Source organism: Aspergillus clavatus, genomic scaffold, assembly GCF_000002715.2.
Source record: "Aspergillus clavatus NRRL 1 1099423829802 genomic scaffold, whole genome shotgun sequence".
In the NCBI taxonomy this organism is placed as follows: Eukaryota; Fungi; Ascomycota; class Eurotiomycetes; order Eurotiales; family Aspergillaceae; genus Aspergillus; species Aspergillus clavatus.
Genome location: NW_001517097.1, coordinates 605902 through 621667, shown reverse-complemented (window position 1 = coordinate 621667; position 15766 = coordinate 605902). Strand labels below are relative to the sequence as shown.

Here is a 15766-nt window from a genome sequence, read left to right as displayed (position 1 = left end):
CCTACGCATCCCAGGAATTCCCGGTGTTGACTTCCGAATGACGGAGATACTTCGCGTAGCAGCCTGCTGCAGCATGTTTCATTATTTGTCTTATAATAATCGGCTCACGAAACCATGTTCCAGTTTGTGTCGTTGAACGTGGACGTCTGCTCCTCAAGGACTACTATGATTACGAGCCAACCAGCGGAGGCTAGGGGTAAAGCGCAGGTCTTCTGGCATTAGCAGCATGACCGACCGAGGCCCCCATGACGATGCACGGAATATTATCGAGGAAATCCCCCACCATGCTCTCCCCCCTTGGTGGTGGCTTTCGAGCACTGCGTACCCTCTTTTAGCAGTACGTAGCCCAAACAAAGGCCGGAAATTGATACTGACACGGAAACCATAGGGCACACTCGGGCCAATGGCGAGCGCCTTCAATATTTGCTCGTTATCCGAGACATGGAGCAGGGAGTTTGATACTGCCAACGGTCGGATTAAGTCGATCCCGGATCCAGATTGGTATGGCTAACAGAGACCTCATTGCGAAGACGTCGTGTTGAGACTAATTTGTAGGGTAATCGAGGTTAATGCGGTATCGTTGGCCTGTGCGATTGTATCAAACCTCGTGCTGCTGTGGAGCATGGCACGGAGGATCTCGTTCGTGGTTGCGCAACCCATTATCATTATCGGGTGGTACATCTCATCCATCCTACTCATTTGTTTGCTCGGAATATTCTCTGCTTCCAGAAATGGTTCTGGATCGCGCACTGGGACTGGCCGATGGCTCACCGGAGCCTACTATTTTGGGATCTTTGCTGCCGGGCTTTACTTTCTGATATCCTCGCTTCTGTCGATAACCGTCTATGGGGCCTATCGGGGTCACTACAGCCGCGAATATCGACTCACGGCCAACCAGCGGAGCCTGATGCTCCAAACGATCCTCTTCCTCGTCTATCTTCTTGGTGGAGCGGCGGTTTATGCCAGAATTGAGAAGTGGCAGTATCTCGAGGCAGTATATTGGGCAGATTTTACGCTTCTGACTATCGGAATTGGGGATTTCGCTCCCAAAACGCACTTAGGCAGAGGACTATTGTTCCCGTATGCAGTCGGCGGGATTTTGATTCTGGGTCTGATTATTAGCTCGATTCGCGCGCAGATGCTCGAGAAGGGGCGCCAGAAAATGGCCGAGGCTGTGACGGAGCGAACCCGTAGATTCTTGATTCGTGGGACAGCCTTAGGCCAGGGTTCTTTGCGAGATGTGAGCCCAAGCTTGCGCCCGGAAACGTCTCAGGAAAGCGACCGTGAGAGACGGCGACGCGAGTTCCAATTCATGCGACGCGTACGGCAGATTTCCACGCTTCAGCGCAAGTGGATCTCGCTTGTCACCTCGCTAATAGTATGGATGATGTTGTGGTTATTGGGAGCAATCGCCTTCTGGCTTCCCGGCCAGAACGAAAAGTTGACGTACTTTGAGGCGTTGTATTTCGCCTACACGACACTTTTCACAATTGGCTTCGGAGACTTCCATGCAACATCAGACTGGGAGCGATCGTTCTTTGTCTTCTGGACGTTGCTCGCTGTTCCGACAGTGACGCTGCTCATTGCCAACGTCGGCGACACGATAGTGCGGACGATCCGCGATATTACCATCTATCTTGGCGAGCTGACCATTCTGCCTGGTGACAAACCGGTTCGAGAGCTGTTCAAGGATCTGTTCCGGGTGTCCTGGAAGGAGAAATTTCTCGCCGAGTCCGTCGAGGACAGAAAACCAGACGAGGACAACGTAGAAGATTCCGCTGCGACAGCCGAAGCAGCCGAAGCCGATACCGCAGCTGATGGAGATGAACAAGAAGCTCGCAATGCGATCGAGGCCGATGAGCACAAGAAGGAGGAGTCGGCTCGGGCGCGGGGCGACGTCGCGGCTGAGGAGACTCACCACCACCACTACCTCTTGTTTCGTGAAGTACGCAGGATGATAGACTATGCCACACGCAATCTCCACAAGGAATTTGATTACCACGAGTGGGAGTATTTTCTGAAGCTCATTGGGAATGACGAAGATGTATCGGATGGGCAGAGCAAGGATCCGAATTTGAACTGGACGAGTTACAAGAGCCCCTTGCTAGGACAGAAGACTGAGGTCCAGTGGTTACTGGAGGCGCTGACCGAGGCACTGGAGAGAGAGTTGAGGAAGGCGAGCCGGGGATACCATTCGCCTGAACCGAGTGACTCTGAACAATGAGCGAGAACCCCCACGCCGGCATATCCCATGGTCTCGACTGGTCTATCGCTCGAGCATCACACCTATCTGGTTGTGTCATAGTTCAACGAGCAAGGCACACCCTGCACATCTGAAACTGGAGGCCTGACGGAATGGTTACTCTCATTCGTATTGACAGCTTGATCGATATTTCGGGAATGTCATCGGCAATCAGAAACCAAGGGCAGTGATGTCGTCGTTTCTGCCCAATCAGCACCTGGATTCTGAGGTCCTGACTATCGGATCGGGTGGCTGACGGACTGGCTCATCCCCTACTGTCAGTGCCTTAAGGTTATTTATAATTGGCCTTGGTACGAAGCAGCAGAGATAAGACGAGCCTTGTCCAGTCGGATCAGAGGGCCCCTTTCCCCAGTCACAGCAAGCAGTCATCCAAAGCAGCAAATGCGGGCAAAAACCTGCACTCATTCTGGCCACATGACTCTTGGCTGCAGGATAGGCTGATACATTCTTATCTTTCAGGCTGATCACTGTGACCGGATTCAGAAAAAGCACATGGCTGAGGCTGTGCTTCAAAGATTGCATTGTGTGCATATGATACTCTTTGAGATTGCGACAAGACTCGCTAACACGACTATCTATGCTAGCGGTCCATCTTATGGCGATCATTCCTTGGCAGTCAACTTGTTGTCTAGAACGCGGAGGTTAGCAGCATACTCCGTACTACTCACCCACTATCTAGGCCGGCACTCCATCAGATTTTGGCTCTAGATGGAATGTTAGGTCTCTGATCTAGATTCAATGCCACCGCCCGTGAATTCTGATCGCTCGCAATTCAACCCAAGCCAAGACGAACAGCATCAGCATCACGTCTCTAGATGATCAACCAGTCTCTGTTTTCAGAAACAGAGAACGAGGATGCCTGAACTGAGCCCTTGGCATTCCCAATGATGGGCGCCCAAAAGCACTGCCTGCCTGATTTCTTGGTCGAAGATGAAGATCGAGCACAACGAAAATTCAACTTTGCGGTATTCTCGTGCCAAGCGGCGCCAAGACGAGATGCTCGCTATCTCTCCCAGAGTGGTTGGCACGGAGGCTGTACACAAACGAGACTGCTCATATGGACGTGTTCAGTTGCAGAGGATGCTGGATCTGACACAGAAGAGGCGTTATGACCGTATCGAAGAGTGCGATCTAGATGTCGGCTTGGCCGTCCTCTGGCATTCAGCGGTGTAACCCTGCGCCATCTTCTGTTCATTCAATGCTCTTGTGTGCTTCCGAACCACGAGGACCGCGTGGGATGAGCCAGTGATGATATACTCGCAGGGCGGTTACGAGAGGGATCATCCTGGCCGCGAGGATTCAGCACATCTCCTCGCAGTCTTGGCGTTTGGATCCGTCAAAGTCCAGCTGGGCATGTCTACCAATCTGATAGATGTATAAATAGGATAATCATACTTTCCGGTATGGCGAAACAATCAGTTTCCACATCGACAGCCTTGGAAACATCTATGACACCCTCAGGAATATCATGATGAATCCTCAGAACATTGTGTTTACTATACCTCCCCACTCGGACGACCCGAATGACCAGCCTGGTCTTTGGTCCACGGCGCAAAGCACCACCGTTTCCCTCCAACCAGACCCGGAAGACTCAGATTCGAATACCCTTCTCTCCACGCTCAAGCGTCACTTCGCCGCGGATGTCGACACTACACACACCGACCTCATCCTCGTCCTTTGCGGATTCGTCAGCGGTCTCGTCGACGGCCTCTCTTTCAATGCATGGGGCAGTTTTGCAAGCATGCAAACTGGTTAGTCCAAACCTTCCGTCTAGCACCTAATCAGATCCTGTTACTGACATCTCCTTACCAGGAAACACCGTCTTCATCGCCCTCGGCGCAAGCGGGCAACCCGCATACCCAGCCTACCTGTGGGCCAAATCCCTCGTTGCCGTGACCGTTTTCATCCTTTCCAACCTCCTCTTCATCCACTTCTACCGCCTACTCTCGCCCCGCCGTCGCTCCACCCTCATCTTCTCCTTCAGCACGCAAACCCTCGCCCTCCTCGCCGCGGCGCTTCTCGTGCAGACCGGCACCGTCAGCCGCAAACCAGAGGACCCCCGCGCCCCAATCCAATGGATCCAGATCCTCCCCATCTCTCTACTCTCGTTTCAGGCCGCCGGCCAGATTGTGACCTCGCGTATCCTCGCCTTCGACGAGATCCCAACAGTGGTGCTAACGACACTGCTGTGTGATCTGCTTGTTGACCGCGAGCTGTGGGCGCGGGGCTGGAAGTCAAACCCCAAGCGGAATCGGCGTGCCGGAGCATTCGTGGCGCTGTTCCTGGGGGCGATGACGGCGGGCGGGTTGAGCAAGGTGACGGGTATGGCGGCAAGTCTGTGGTTGGCGATGGGGTTGAAGTTGAGTATTGCGATTGCTTGGTTTGTTTGGAGGGCTGAGGGAAGGAGGAGGGGGAGGAAGGGGGAGGTGTAATGGTTCTACTTGGTTGTCCTGGATTCTATCGTATCTTTTATGCCTTATGATGACTTATATCAAGTTCAAGAATGATATATATTGAACCCATTGCCAATCTGAACCCTCTCTAGCCGTACTTCGTAGACTCCCCCCTCACTACGATGGCGATCACCTCGGGACCAAGCCTACGCTACCTCGGTCCATATCCCTCCATGAAACGACCAACGGCACTCCAAATCCCACATTCCCTACATAAGGTATATGCCAAACTCAACAAAATGACCCCGGAAACAGTCCTCTCCGCCACCGAAGATGGCATCACAACCATCACCATCACCATCACCCGCCCCCACCGCCGCAACGCCGTCGACCCGCCCACCGCCAAAGCCCTCTACGCACACATCCTCGCCTTCGAAGCCGACCCGGCCCAGAAGATCCGCATCCTCACAGGAATAGGCGAGACGTTCTCGCCGGCGCGGACCTCCACGCCATGGCGGTGGGGACTGCCACGGGCCCGCAGGAAAATCTCCAGCCCATACCAGAGGCGGAGGCGAAGACGAAGACGGCGTCTGCGGATCTTACACATGGCCGGGGCGCGATGGGCCCGTGGCGACTACAGGCCTCCAAGCCGCTTGTCGCTGCGGTCGCAGGGTATGCTGTTGCGGGCAGTCTGGAGCTGAGTCTGCTGTGCGACCTGCGCGTCGTCGACGAGGACGCTGTCTTCGGTGTGTACTGTGTTCTGCCGGCGGCGGGGTATGCAGCTCGTTGACGGCGGGACAGTGCGGCTGCAGGCGATTGTGGGGTTGGGACGCGCGCTGGATATGATTCTCACGGGGCAGCCGGTGGGTGCGGCGGAGGCGTTGGCGATAGAGCTTGCGAGGTAGTTGCTGGCGTTTCTGCAGGGCTGTATGAATGTGGATCGGGCGAGCCGCTATTATAGTGCGTATGGGGCGAGCTCGATGCAGGATGCGTTGAGAAGGGAGTTTGCACATGGGGCGCGAGTGCTGGATGTGGAGAGTGTGAGGGAGGCAGCGAGGTTTAGCGGTTGTGAGGGGAGGCATGGACACTTCAAACAGTCGAAGCTGTAGGATCGATTGCCTGTTGACTCACTTTCACGAAGCTATGAAAATCTAATCAAGTGCAATTCCCAATACCAGTAGTTTAGCTCACCTCAGTTCATCGAGCAGGGGAAGTCGACCGATGTAAAGCTCAGTAGCATTGTGGAAGTGTCGATGTCCGTGTCAAACAGTTCAAGCAGAGGGGACACTAGACATCACCACAAACCTCGTCCGACGTCTCAGCGGCACCGTCGCAACAGTGACCATCTCCCAATCCACGAAGCTCAACAGTCTCAACTCGCACCTCCTCACACAACTCCCCGCAAACCCTCCAAAGTCTTCGAAAAAACGCACCCAAACCTCCTCACTGTTATCTTCGCCAGCGAGAGCTCCAAATCATTCATCGGTGGCATCAGCCTCGCCGAGATCGCCGCGCTAGACTCTCCCTGAGCCGCACGCGAGTTCATCACGCGCGTCCACTGCGCCTGCGCCAACATCCGCAACTGTCCCGTACCGGTCATCGGCCGCATCAAGGGCTACGCACTAGGCGCGAGTCTCACGGGGGCTGCATCATGCGGCTTCTGCGTCACCAGCGCCAAAGCTGTATTCAGCATGCCCGAGGTACGCGTTGGGATTCCCAGTGTTAGTGTTGTCGAGGCGGCGCTGTTAGTTGGACTCATCGGATGGGTCTGTAGCCTGTACGCGTCGGCTGTTGATTCTGGTCGACAGTGTCTCCGCCCAAGAAGGTTTGCGATGGGGACTAGTCGAAAAGGTTGTGGAACTCGACCATAGCTTGGCCGCTTGATAACGTTGGACGCGGCGGTGGAGGCATGGATCCGGGAGCTGGAGAAGAACGGCCCGCTTGCTGTGCGAAACCAGAAACTTTTGAAGCGCCAGTGGGAGCAGCTGGGATTGGACGAGGGGACTGCCGCAGGAATCCCTACGTTTGAAGAGGCTTTTGAGTCTCAGATGGGCGGTTAGAGTGAGCCATCGAGGATGATGGTCGAGTTCTTCAGGGAGAAAAAGACGTCTGAAGATGTGATGGAAGTTTTCAATAGTATTTGGGAGTGACTGAGGCATCCATACTTCCATCCAGCCAATCAGATTACAATTACCTGGACGCCATTTTTGAGGAGGGCGGGTGTTTATTCTGATTGGTTCGAATCTGGTATCCACAAGACCACGCTAAAAATAATCTATCCCAGCCACACGCTAGCCGTATTAAGCAAGGTATTTACTGGGCAACACGTAGGCAGCGATCACAAGCCACTGACATACTCCGTACAGAGATGATAGAACAGACATTTCTCTCAGCCGAATAATAATTACTCTACCTACTCCGTACTATACATTGTAAACCTTTCAACTTCTCAGCTCCTTCGTCCGACAAAGCATAATCAACATGGCACCGTACACTGCCCTTCTCACAAGAAGCGCCCTCGAGGCGACACAGCCCCATGTATTCAAGCGCGACCTCACCGTCAACCACACCCAGGCTGTCACGTTGGGTGTAATGGGCGCCTACGTCGTGATCATTGCATTACTTTGGAACTTACCATACGTTCGCTGGTCACTCTGGCCCTTCAAGGTGCGTGGAAATCTATCCATCATAATCTGCAATCCGACTAACAAACCAGATGCTGGTCATCGCCTTCCATGAATTCGGCCATGCCATAACTGCATGCTGCACAGGCGGCAGAGTCAAGTCCATCTCGCTGGATCCTCACGAGGGAGGCGTCACACATATGCAAGGCGGCATCAGTGCCGTCACCCTGCCTGCAGGATACTTGGGCTCATCCATCATCGGCGCCCTGCTCATCTTCGCTGGATTCGACATCGTCGCGAGCAAAGTTGCCAGTATTGTTCTGGGGGTGTGCTTCTTGCTTACTCTGTGGTGGGCGCGCAGGGACTGGTTGACCATTCTGACGGTCTTGCTGGCCGTGGGCTTGCTGGTGGCGTGTTGGTTTATTGCGCATGGAGAGGCGTTGCGATGGGTTGTGGTGAGTGCTTCCCCTTCTCGACTTGATATAATGTGCACATAGCCGACTAGCCCTATTAGCTCTTTATTGGCGTCATGTCTGCGCTTTACAGTGTCTGGGATATTGTAAGCTTTCACTCTTCCCATTTTGTTTGACTCGACTAACAGTGCATAGTGCGACGATCTCATCATTAGGAAAGTGAACACTTCTGATGCAAGTGTCTTTGCGCAGAGATATGGCGGTTCTTCCCGATGCTGGGGTGTCATTTGGTCCATTATCTCGCTGCTTTTTATGGCCGTGGGGATAGTCGCCGGCATTGCCGCGTTTCCCAAGTCATTTAGCGAGCAGCAGGAGCAATCCAAGCATTTTATTCCGACTAGATGAGACGATGAGCCTTCAAGATGAGCGATGACTTATGTTTGATTCCCTTAGCTTTTTGAGGTACGGGTGAGTTGTTTCAGTTTATGGTAACTTACGGGAAAGAAGGAGAGGGCTGTACTTTTCTAGTTTGTTGATACCCACGATTATTGCTTATTATATACTGCCCGAATCAAATAGCTGTTGAGAAATAAGATTATCTATACACAGTGCAAGCAACCACCAAATATTGGACCTACTCCATCCCCTCTCATCGACATGATTCGCGCAGTAGGCACGGAATCTCTACTCCAACTCAATCTCTTGCGAGACCAGCTCTCTTCTACCCTTTATCAACCCTCGGGACATGCTCCAACCGAAGCTTGACCCATTGTGTCCCCGTCGGCAGATCATATTCATCCCGATCAAAATATAAAGCTCACAACCCTTGCACTCCATCCTCTGCAACTGTAATCCCCAGCTCCGCTGCTTCCTTCTCTTTCTGCTGCTGCTCGGGGAGCTTTACCGCCAGCCAGCGCTGCCGTCCTTTCAGTGTGGTACATCGTTCCGTGTCATTTGTCAGATCGAACAGTCCGCGTATATGATCTTGAGATTCGCCTTGACCCCCCTACCGCATTTCATTTGTGTGAGCATCCAGATACACCCATCGCGCTCGTACGGGTGTTTCCGCGGTCACTGCAATCAATCCGGCTGTATTGTTTGGCTGGAAGTCGGGGTGGGTGTAGAAATGCCCGTCGAAGGGGGCCATGGTTGGCGAGTGGTGCTTGGTTATGTATACCTAGCTCGTCAACTACTTCCTACTTAGGAGGTGCTTGGTTAAATACCTTCCCGTCTTGTTCGAGGTAGAATTGTGCATTATGGAGCTGTTCTCGTTGCCGCTTCGCTTGTTGTCGACGACCTTCAGCACTCTTGGAATCTTGGTTTGTGCCCATCATGGCTGGGGCCATGACGCCCATCAAGGCGAGGTCTATAATCATGTTGATGGCTCTTGTGGAGTGGGTTTGTTGAGGGTGTTGTAAGGTCAACAATTGTCTCGCTCTTCGATTATCTGAGCGGACTGTGACATTTTCCTTGAGAGGTCTCAAGAGAATGGAAGTAGAAGCAATTCCATGATTAATTGCCAGCTAAACGCTGCTGTGGAGGCCTGATGTAAAGTCACTGATGGTATTCTAGTACTCCCAAGGAAATTGAACGTGAATTAAAAGATTCAAACGAATCAAATGCAGGCACCATCGTGGTTGTGAAACCAGTCGTCGAGGAGACCACAAAGACAGAAGAAGTGAAGAAGGAGAGCATCAATATCAAAATCCACCTGAACCTCCATGCAAAAGTGAAATTGGATTTGGATGCTCAGCTCAGCTGGATGGTGATATTATCATTGGGTTATCTTGAACTCCTGCCTGTGATCATGAAGCATGTTTCTTGGGCAGGATGTAATGTTGAATCCGTTAAATGTGGTGTACCTGGTGCTTAGATCTAATGCTGGTTTCTATGATATTATAGGGATATAATCTCACTCACCTAAAGATTTGACTACTTAGCATAACACAGCATAGTGATCTATTTTCAGGTTTGTCCATCTAATACCATGCTCATGCAGCCCTAGTCATGTTGATGTTGGAGAGACGGGCAATACTCAAGCCTTCACAAGCGCATCTTGCTCTCCTTGTTGTATAATACACATAGTTCCCTGGTCAACTGATTCTGTGCTGGATAAAATGCTTTCTCTCCTGGATTTTTGACTTACTCCTCGCTTAGAGAAACACGACTTCTTGTCATTCACCGTCCTCAGTCTGCACGTGAGCCACAGACATATCAAAACATAGATTTCCTTCCTCCCACTCTTCGTATCCATTACATCCTGCTCTCTCAACCTCAAGATGGAAGGGGAGTGCGAGTGTGGCTACTATGACAAGAATTTCCCTGGTGGAAGCGTCCTGCGGAAGCTCCAAGGCACCACTTGGGACGTTGGCGACCATGCCGTCCTCCTCCAAGAGATTGTGTTGGAACACTATGACTATGGCTTCGCCCAACGTAAAGCCATGTTCGAAGCCGAGCTTGTCGGGGAGAAGAAGCCAGTATTTGTCACGATTTGGGTGCAGTAAGTCTCGCTGCCTGCCTCACCTTGGTCCAGTTTTTTTGCTAATCACAGGAGGATTTTAGGTCAGACCCCTTCCAGAAAGGGCCAGACCCCAGGAACGAGTTGAAACACCGTGCGCTTGAGCTCTTTCAATACGAATGCGACGTCTGGGAAGCCCTCTCGGGTTCAGGCCATACCCCCGATTTCTTTGGCGCCGCGGAGTTGGTTCAGGACAGCACGTTCGAGTATCCTGGAGGATACCTGCATCTGATTGCCCAGGGGCGCTATCCATTTGTGGGCTTGGAGGAGGCCTATGAATGGCTGTACGAATCAAACCTTCCATTCATCGAAAAGCAGCTGCGTGATATGGTGGTGTAAGTCCTCTCCAAGGCACCTGGCTGATATGAAATAATTTGACATTGGCCCTTCTGGCCGGCAGACTGTTCAACGAGCATGGTCTTGAATATGGAGGTGTAGACTCCTTCTTCAAATTTGACCCAAAGACGAAGCGAGTGTATGTCATGCTTGGTGAGTCTGAACATGGCCGAATATATACTAACGCGGGTTCAGGTACGCAACCGACATTGACGTCTTTGAGGAGACCGAGGTGTACGATGACCCCCTGAAGGATAACCAAAGAGCAGTCATCCGCATCGACAAAGTGATGGAGGAGGTCAGAAGAAGAGTTGTAGAGACGCACGGCCCAATCACCGTGGAACCAGAGGATGCCGAGTTCTTCGACTACGACTGGAAGCCGACTGGATGCTGATCAGGTCCAAACCAGATTTGACTGTTGAGAGAGAAACGGACGGAAGACTTGAACCATTAGAAAAGATAGATGTCTGGCAAAATAGATATATTTGTCCTGCATCGATCTGTACGTTTGCGGATAAGAGTAAAGAAGGTGGATGAAGGAAGAATAAGAGCAGCGCCAAAATCCGCAACTTCATTCTTCTCCGCCAAATCAATCCAGTCTCGCTAACATCGATATCATCCCTTTTCATCCACAAGAAGAGCATCATCCATCACAATTCTTCCAATACAATTTGCTTTGATACTAGAATATTATTATATCTTGTTAGAGAGCTTCTAACCATGACGGAAACGCCAGTCATGGTGGACCTTTCCGACCTCCCCAACCATGACCAACAGACACCAACAAATGCTGGAGGGAAAACGGCCAAAATACCCTCATGCGTTATCTGCTCCAGGAGAAAAGTCAAATGCGACAGAAAAAATCCCTGCTCGTCCTGCTCAAAACATGGAGTCGAATGTGTGTACCGCAATCCACTCCCTCCGCGCCGCGGTAAGAGGCGTGCCAGCAATGTCGCGAGTAGCCCCGAAATTCGTGTCGTCTCTCGTCGGCGTGCCGGGAGCCCTAGGGATGGGATGTTAAATTACATGGATGATAAAGAACCTCCTCGGCTTCATCATACCTCGCATCAAAGGACCTCTAAGCCAGAGCAGGGAATGTTGCTCACCAGCGGCAGCAATGCGGTCTATGTCGATGAGTATGTCTGAATCATCCGAGTCCACTGAATACCTACTGACTGGTATAGCAACGTATGGACAAGCGTGCGCGATGAGGTATGAGCGTGTAATTATACATTTACTACGAACCATTCGCGTCTGACCCCGTCTTAATAGCTCCCAGATGCTGAAGCGGCCTTATGCGACATGTCCGACAACGACTCAGATCACTCATCTAAGGATATAGATGAGGAGTTATCTCTTCTATTACGGTCCTCAGTTCGAAAGAGTCTTCTTGGACTACACCCTACAACGGTCCACATCTTTAGGCTTTGGCAGACATTCCTTGAGAACGTCAACCCACTCGTCAAGGTACTCCATGCACCGACTGTACAGCAGCGGATTCTCGAAGCCATGGGCGATCTAGCTTCGGTACCAAAAGAGACAGAAGCACTGATGTTCTCAATCTATTGTATCGCCTTGGTTTCAATGAGCGCCGAGGATGTGGAGAAAGCATTTGGAAAACCCAAAGCACCGCTTTTGTCAAACTATAGGCAAGGTGCGCGACTTGCTTTGAGCAATGCGGACCTGCTGCGCACATCAAATCTTATAGTACTCCAGGCCTTCTTTATCTTCTTGGTATGTGGTGATCATTTTGGAGAAAGACAATCATTGACGTGTCCGGATACATCAGCTCTCCATGCGTGCAATGTCTGATCCTCATTCGGTCTGGTCCTTGTGTGGGGTAGCAATGCGCATCGCTCAGCGTATTGGTCTCCATCGAGATGGTAGCCAAATGGGGCTCTCGGTCTTCGAAACAGAGATGCGGCGTCGCCTCTGGTTGCAATTGGTAATTCTCGATGCCACAGTCGCAAGGCATTCTGGCATCAACATGCAGATCCCCTTTGCAGCGACTGATGTTCAGACTCCATTGAACGTGAACGATAGCGATCTTGATCCACGAATGAAGGAGGCCCCTCGTGAACATTCGGGCCCTACAGAGATGATATTTTGCTTGACCCGCAATGAATATGGCGAATGGCTCCGGCGCTGGTCCCGTACCAATAACAATCAAACTGAATTCCCAAGCCCTAAGTTCCTGACCTCATCATCTCTGTCATTGAAAGACAAAGACACGGCAATTCAGGAATTGGAAACTGCTATGAAGACGAAGTACCTGCAACACTGTGATAAGTCAATCCCTCTGCACTCTATGACCACGGTCATGGGGCACAGCATTGTGAGTCTCATGAAATTCATTGCGCATCACCCTCGTCAGTACAGTGAGCGTTCACTTAGCATTCCCCAAAATGAAAGGGACCGACTGTTCGTTATCTGTCTTCAAGTAGCAGAGAATGGAGAAGCTGTTCAAGCGGAGGAGCTCACACGCCGATACTCATGGCACGCAGAAAACCACATCCCTTGGGACGCCGTGATTTACATGTTGTATGAATTACAGCATCGCATCTCAGGCGACCAGATCCAGAGAGCTTGGTGTGTTATAGACAAGTTGTTCAGCCGACAATATCAACGGCAGAGGAAGAGCGCTCGAAGCCCACTGCATTTAGCAATGCAGAGCCTTCTGATTAAGACTTGGGATACACATAGCCAGCAGCGCGCCCACCGGGGTCTTCCCACTTTGCCATGCCCCTTAACAGTCAGTACTATAAAAGGGAGAAGAATAACATCGGAATCTCATTGTTCCAACACAGAATCCTCTTCTCAGCCTGATATGATGGCGGAAGATACTCAGCGTGATCTCCAGGAAACGGTCAATACGTCAGTTGCTTCATTCGGGAACTCTGAAATAGACTTTGGCACATTTGACTTCAATGCCATGCCTTGGGGTACCTGGGACGATTTGCTGGCAAAGTTCGATCAAGGCATGACGGATGATGAAGTCTTCTGGTAACTTTCACGGCTGCCATAAAACGCCTATGTACTGCATCCACTTCGGACTAATTCTTTTCCATTCGATAAGCCGACTTCGTTCCCACTGCTTGATTTAAACGAACCGCTGTTTGCAGAAGCCCGCGGGAAAACCTCATGGTTATTGGCACCAGGCTTCAGGCATCATTGTCTGACACTTAAGATCAGAAACCACTGATTCACGGCTGCCAAAGCCTCCTCCGAATTCACCTATCTTTGAGGCATCGACATCTTATTTTAGCATATTTGTTGCGAGGAAGAGATTATCATCATTTATTTCAAATGATCCTCTGGGATCCCACGTCGCCAACAGTCCAGGAACAAGGTACCTCAACGGCTCAACCAGTGTTCGAGGTGGATACATTGGCCACATGGGCTGTTCCAGCCTTATTATAGTTGATCCACTCAAATCGACTAATTGGGTATGATCTGACAGTCCGGAGGTGGAACTGGGACCACATGAACAAGATTGAGCCAAGACATAACCTGATTTAGTTCGGTTTGTTGACGATCTGTGCGATTATTTCATTATTTCCTCATGCGAATTCGCGGTTGTCTTTGATGCCTTCTGCACCAGGTGGTCGAGCCACGACAATATCTGGATCGGACTCTCCCAGTAGCAAGGAAGGAACGAGAAAGTGTTGGTAGTTAGCCAGCCCTCTTTTCGGCAGCGCGAGACAATCATGAGCCATCCCGTTCTAGATCGTTTTCGGCATGCTTTCTCAAAACGAAGGCGTTCTGGCACGCCCAGGAGATTGACCGTGTAGGTCTACAAATAGCAACAACCAGTGCCTCTAGCTGATATGCGTTTGCCAGGAACTCCACGAGCCAGAAGCATACTGTCTGGGAGAGAATCCCTGTTGATATTCTTACTCGTATCTTAGCACACTGCACGCTGACGGATATCTATCACTTGATGCTGTCCTGCCGCGCGCTGAACCGCCGAATACACCGAGAGGAGTACACCATTTGTCGCGAATATTTGGAACATCGCAGGCGACGGTCACTTGTCTACTGGAAAGAGAGCAGTGACATCTCTCCGGGAGACGATCTGACATTCATCTCGGATTTGTTCCCTCCGCTCCCCCCTCAGTACTCAGGTACCGGATCTCATGATGATCTACCCGAGTATTGCTTCGGCTATCTGGCGGATCTCAACCGATGCTGGGTAACTTGCATCAGACTGTCATACTATTTGGCCGACTACGTAGTTCGGCATCACCTACAGACTGACTCCGATGCTCAACCTTTATGGTCGTCTTGCAAGACTGAAAAGGAAGTGGTCTACAGTAAGGGCGTGGGCACGCTCCAGTCCCGCCTACTATATCCAATGTACGTTTCCTGAGGAGTGATTTGGATTCTCTGGTCTAGGTTGCATTGTACTAATGCCGTGTCGTAGAGCATATCTTGCTTTCTTCCTCGAGACCCACGCTGCAGGTCGTGCCACATCAACGGAGCATGGACAACCACCTCGCCTGCATCACGCTCTAGAAGACCAACTCTCCATCCTCCAAAGGCCCCCGTTCACCACCACCGAGGTTCTTCTTTCTACCCACCACTGCATGCATCTCCTTTGCTCCTCAGTTCGTCACATGATGGTACCCGAGATTCCCTCTTCCTCAGCCGGAAGCTGGGTCAGTCTTCTCCTGACAACATCGACCCTCGAACGCATCCTCGACTTCTTTGTCGCCGCCGCACATGATCAAATTACTCAACCACGTAACTCGCATGCTTCCCCTAACCCACATACCCAGCACACGCATAAGAAGACCGTATCCTCCAGCTGGACAAAACGACGAGACTTTCTCCTGCAGATGCGAGCAGATTGGGAGGAATACCTCGCTTCCGCAGAAGGAGCCCATCCTGGCTATGAGGATAATCGCATTGCACCGCCTGGACTGCGACAGGTCTGGTTCGAGGCCGCCGAAAAGGAGATGTACCGGCGCGGTGTGATGCCCCACCGAAGCGAGGATTCAGTTCACATCCTCCATGGTTCAGCTGTCAGGTTACGATGTGAATTTTGCAATGATGAATGACGTGTGCCTTCTATAGTCTTTGTGGGATAGCCACTTGGCCTTGATATTAAGCCATGATATAGACATTTCTGAAAAAAAAAGTGTCATTCAACATGAGAGACGTTCGGTAGGGGTGTACACGATCTGGATGACAGAAAGCAGAAAAGCAGTGCACGTACA

The 15766-nt window shown here is 51.4% G+C and overlaps 8 protein-coding genes across 8 annotated transcripts, besides 1 other annotated feature; 6 read left to right on the top strand and 2 right to left on the bottom strand.

Annotated features, from left to right (window-relative positions):
• Nucleotides 1-226: 226 nt before the first annotated feature.
• ACLA_035420 (potassium channel family protein) lies at nt 227-2224 on the top strand (the record flags this gene model as incomplete). Its single annotated transcript, XM_001270764.1, has 3 exons — nt 227-337; nt 389-501; nt 556-2224. The coding sequence occupies 3 exons, from the start codon at nt 227-229 to the stop codon at nt 2222-2224; spliced, it is 1893 nt and encodes a 630-aa protein (XP_001270765.1).
• Nucleotides 2225-3734: 1510 nt separating this feature from the next.
• On the top strand, nt 3735-6527 carry ACLA_035410 (DUF1275 domain protein; the record flags this gene model as incomplete). Its single annotated transcript, XM_001270763.1, has 4 exons — nt 3735-4014; nt 4076-4585; nt 4972-5328; nt 6187-6527. The coding sequence occupies 4 exons, from the start codon at nt 3735-3737 to the stop codon at nt 6525-6527; spliced, it is 1488 nt and encodes a 495-aa protein (XP_001270764.1).
• Nucleotides 5001-5021: a microsatellite.
• A 610-nt stretch (nt 6528-7137) lies between the features above and the next one.
• ACLA_035400 (M50 family metallopeptidase) lies at nt 7138-8098 on the top strand (the record flags this gene model as incomplete). The annotated part of the gene is made up of 4 exons (XM_001270762.1): nt 7138-7323; nt 7373-7735; nt 7795-7839; nt 7889-8098. The coding sequence occupies 4 exons, from the start codon at nt 7138-7140 to the stop codon at nt 8096-8098; spliced, it is 804 nt and encodes a 267-aa protein (XP_001270763.1).
• A 412-nt stretch (nt 8099-8510) lies between these two features.
• On the bottom strand, nt 8511-8840 carry ACLA_035390 (uncharacterized protein; the record flags this gene model as incomplete). Its single annotated transcript, XM_001270761.1, has 2 exons — nt 8511-8699; nt 8751-8840. 2 exons carry the CDS (start codon nt 8838-8840, stop codon nt 8511-8513), a joined length of 279 nt encoding a protein of 92 aa, XP_001270762.1.
• A 49-nt stretch (nt 8841-8889) lies between these two features.
• ACLA_035380 (uncharacterized protein) lies at nt 8890-9069 on the bottom strand (the record flags this gene model as incomplete). Its single annotated transcript, XM_001270760.1, has 1 exon — nt 8890-9069. One exon carries the CDS (start codon nt 9067-9069, stop codon nt 8890-8892), a length of 180 nt encoding a protein of 59 aa, XP_001270761.1.
• A 903-nt stretch (nt 9070-9972) lies between these two features.
• On the top strand, nt 9973-10941 carry ACLA_035370 (uncharacterized protein; the record flags this gene model as incomplete). The annotated part of the gene is made up of 3 exons (XM_001270759.1): nt 9973-10193; nt 10256-10546; nt 10743-10941. 3 exons carry the CDS (start codon nt 9973-9975, stop codon nt 10939-10941), a joined length of 711 nt encoding a protein of 236 aa, XP_001270760.1.
• A 326-nt stretch (nt 10942-11267) lies between these two features.
• On the top strand, nt 11268-13554 carry ACLA_035360 (Zn(II)2Cys6 transcription factor; the record flags this gene model as incomplete). Its single annotated transcript, XM_001270758.1, has 4 exons — nt 11268-11683; nt 11732-11759; nt 11820-12281; nt 12337-13554. The coding sequence occupies 4 exons, from the start codon at nt 11268-11270 to the stop codon at nt 13552-13554; spliced, it is 2124 nt and encodes a 707-aa protein (XP_001270759.1).
• A 933-nt stretch (nt 13555-14487) lies between these two features.
• On the top strand, nt 14488-15607 carry ACLA_035350 (uncharacterized protein; the record flags this gene model as incomplete). Its single annotated transcript, XM_001270757.1, has 2 exons — nt 14488-14903; nt 14971-15607. 2 exons carry the CDS (start codon nt 14488-14490, stop codon nt 15605-15607), a joined length of 1053 nt encoding a protein of 350 aa, XP_001270758.1.
• Nucleotides 15608-15766: the final 159 nt, after the last annotated feature.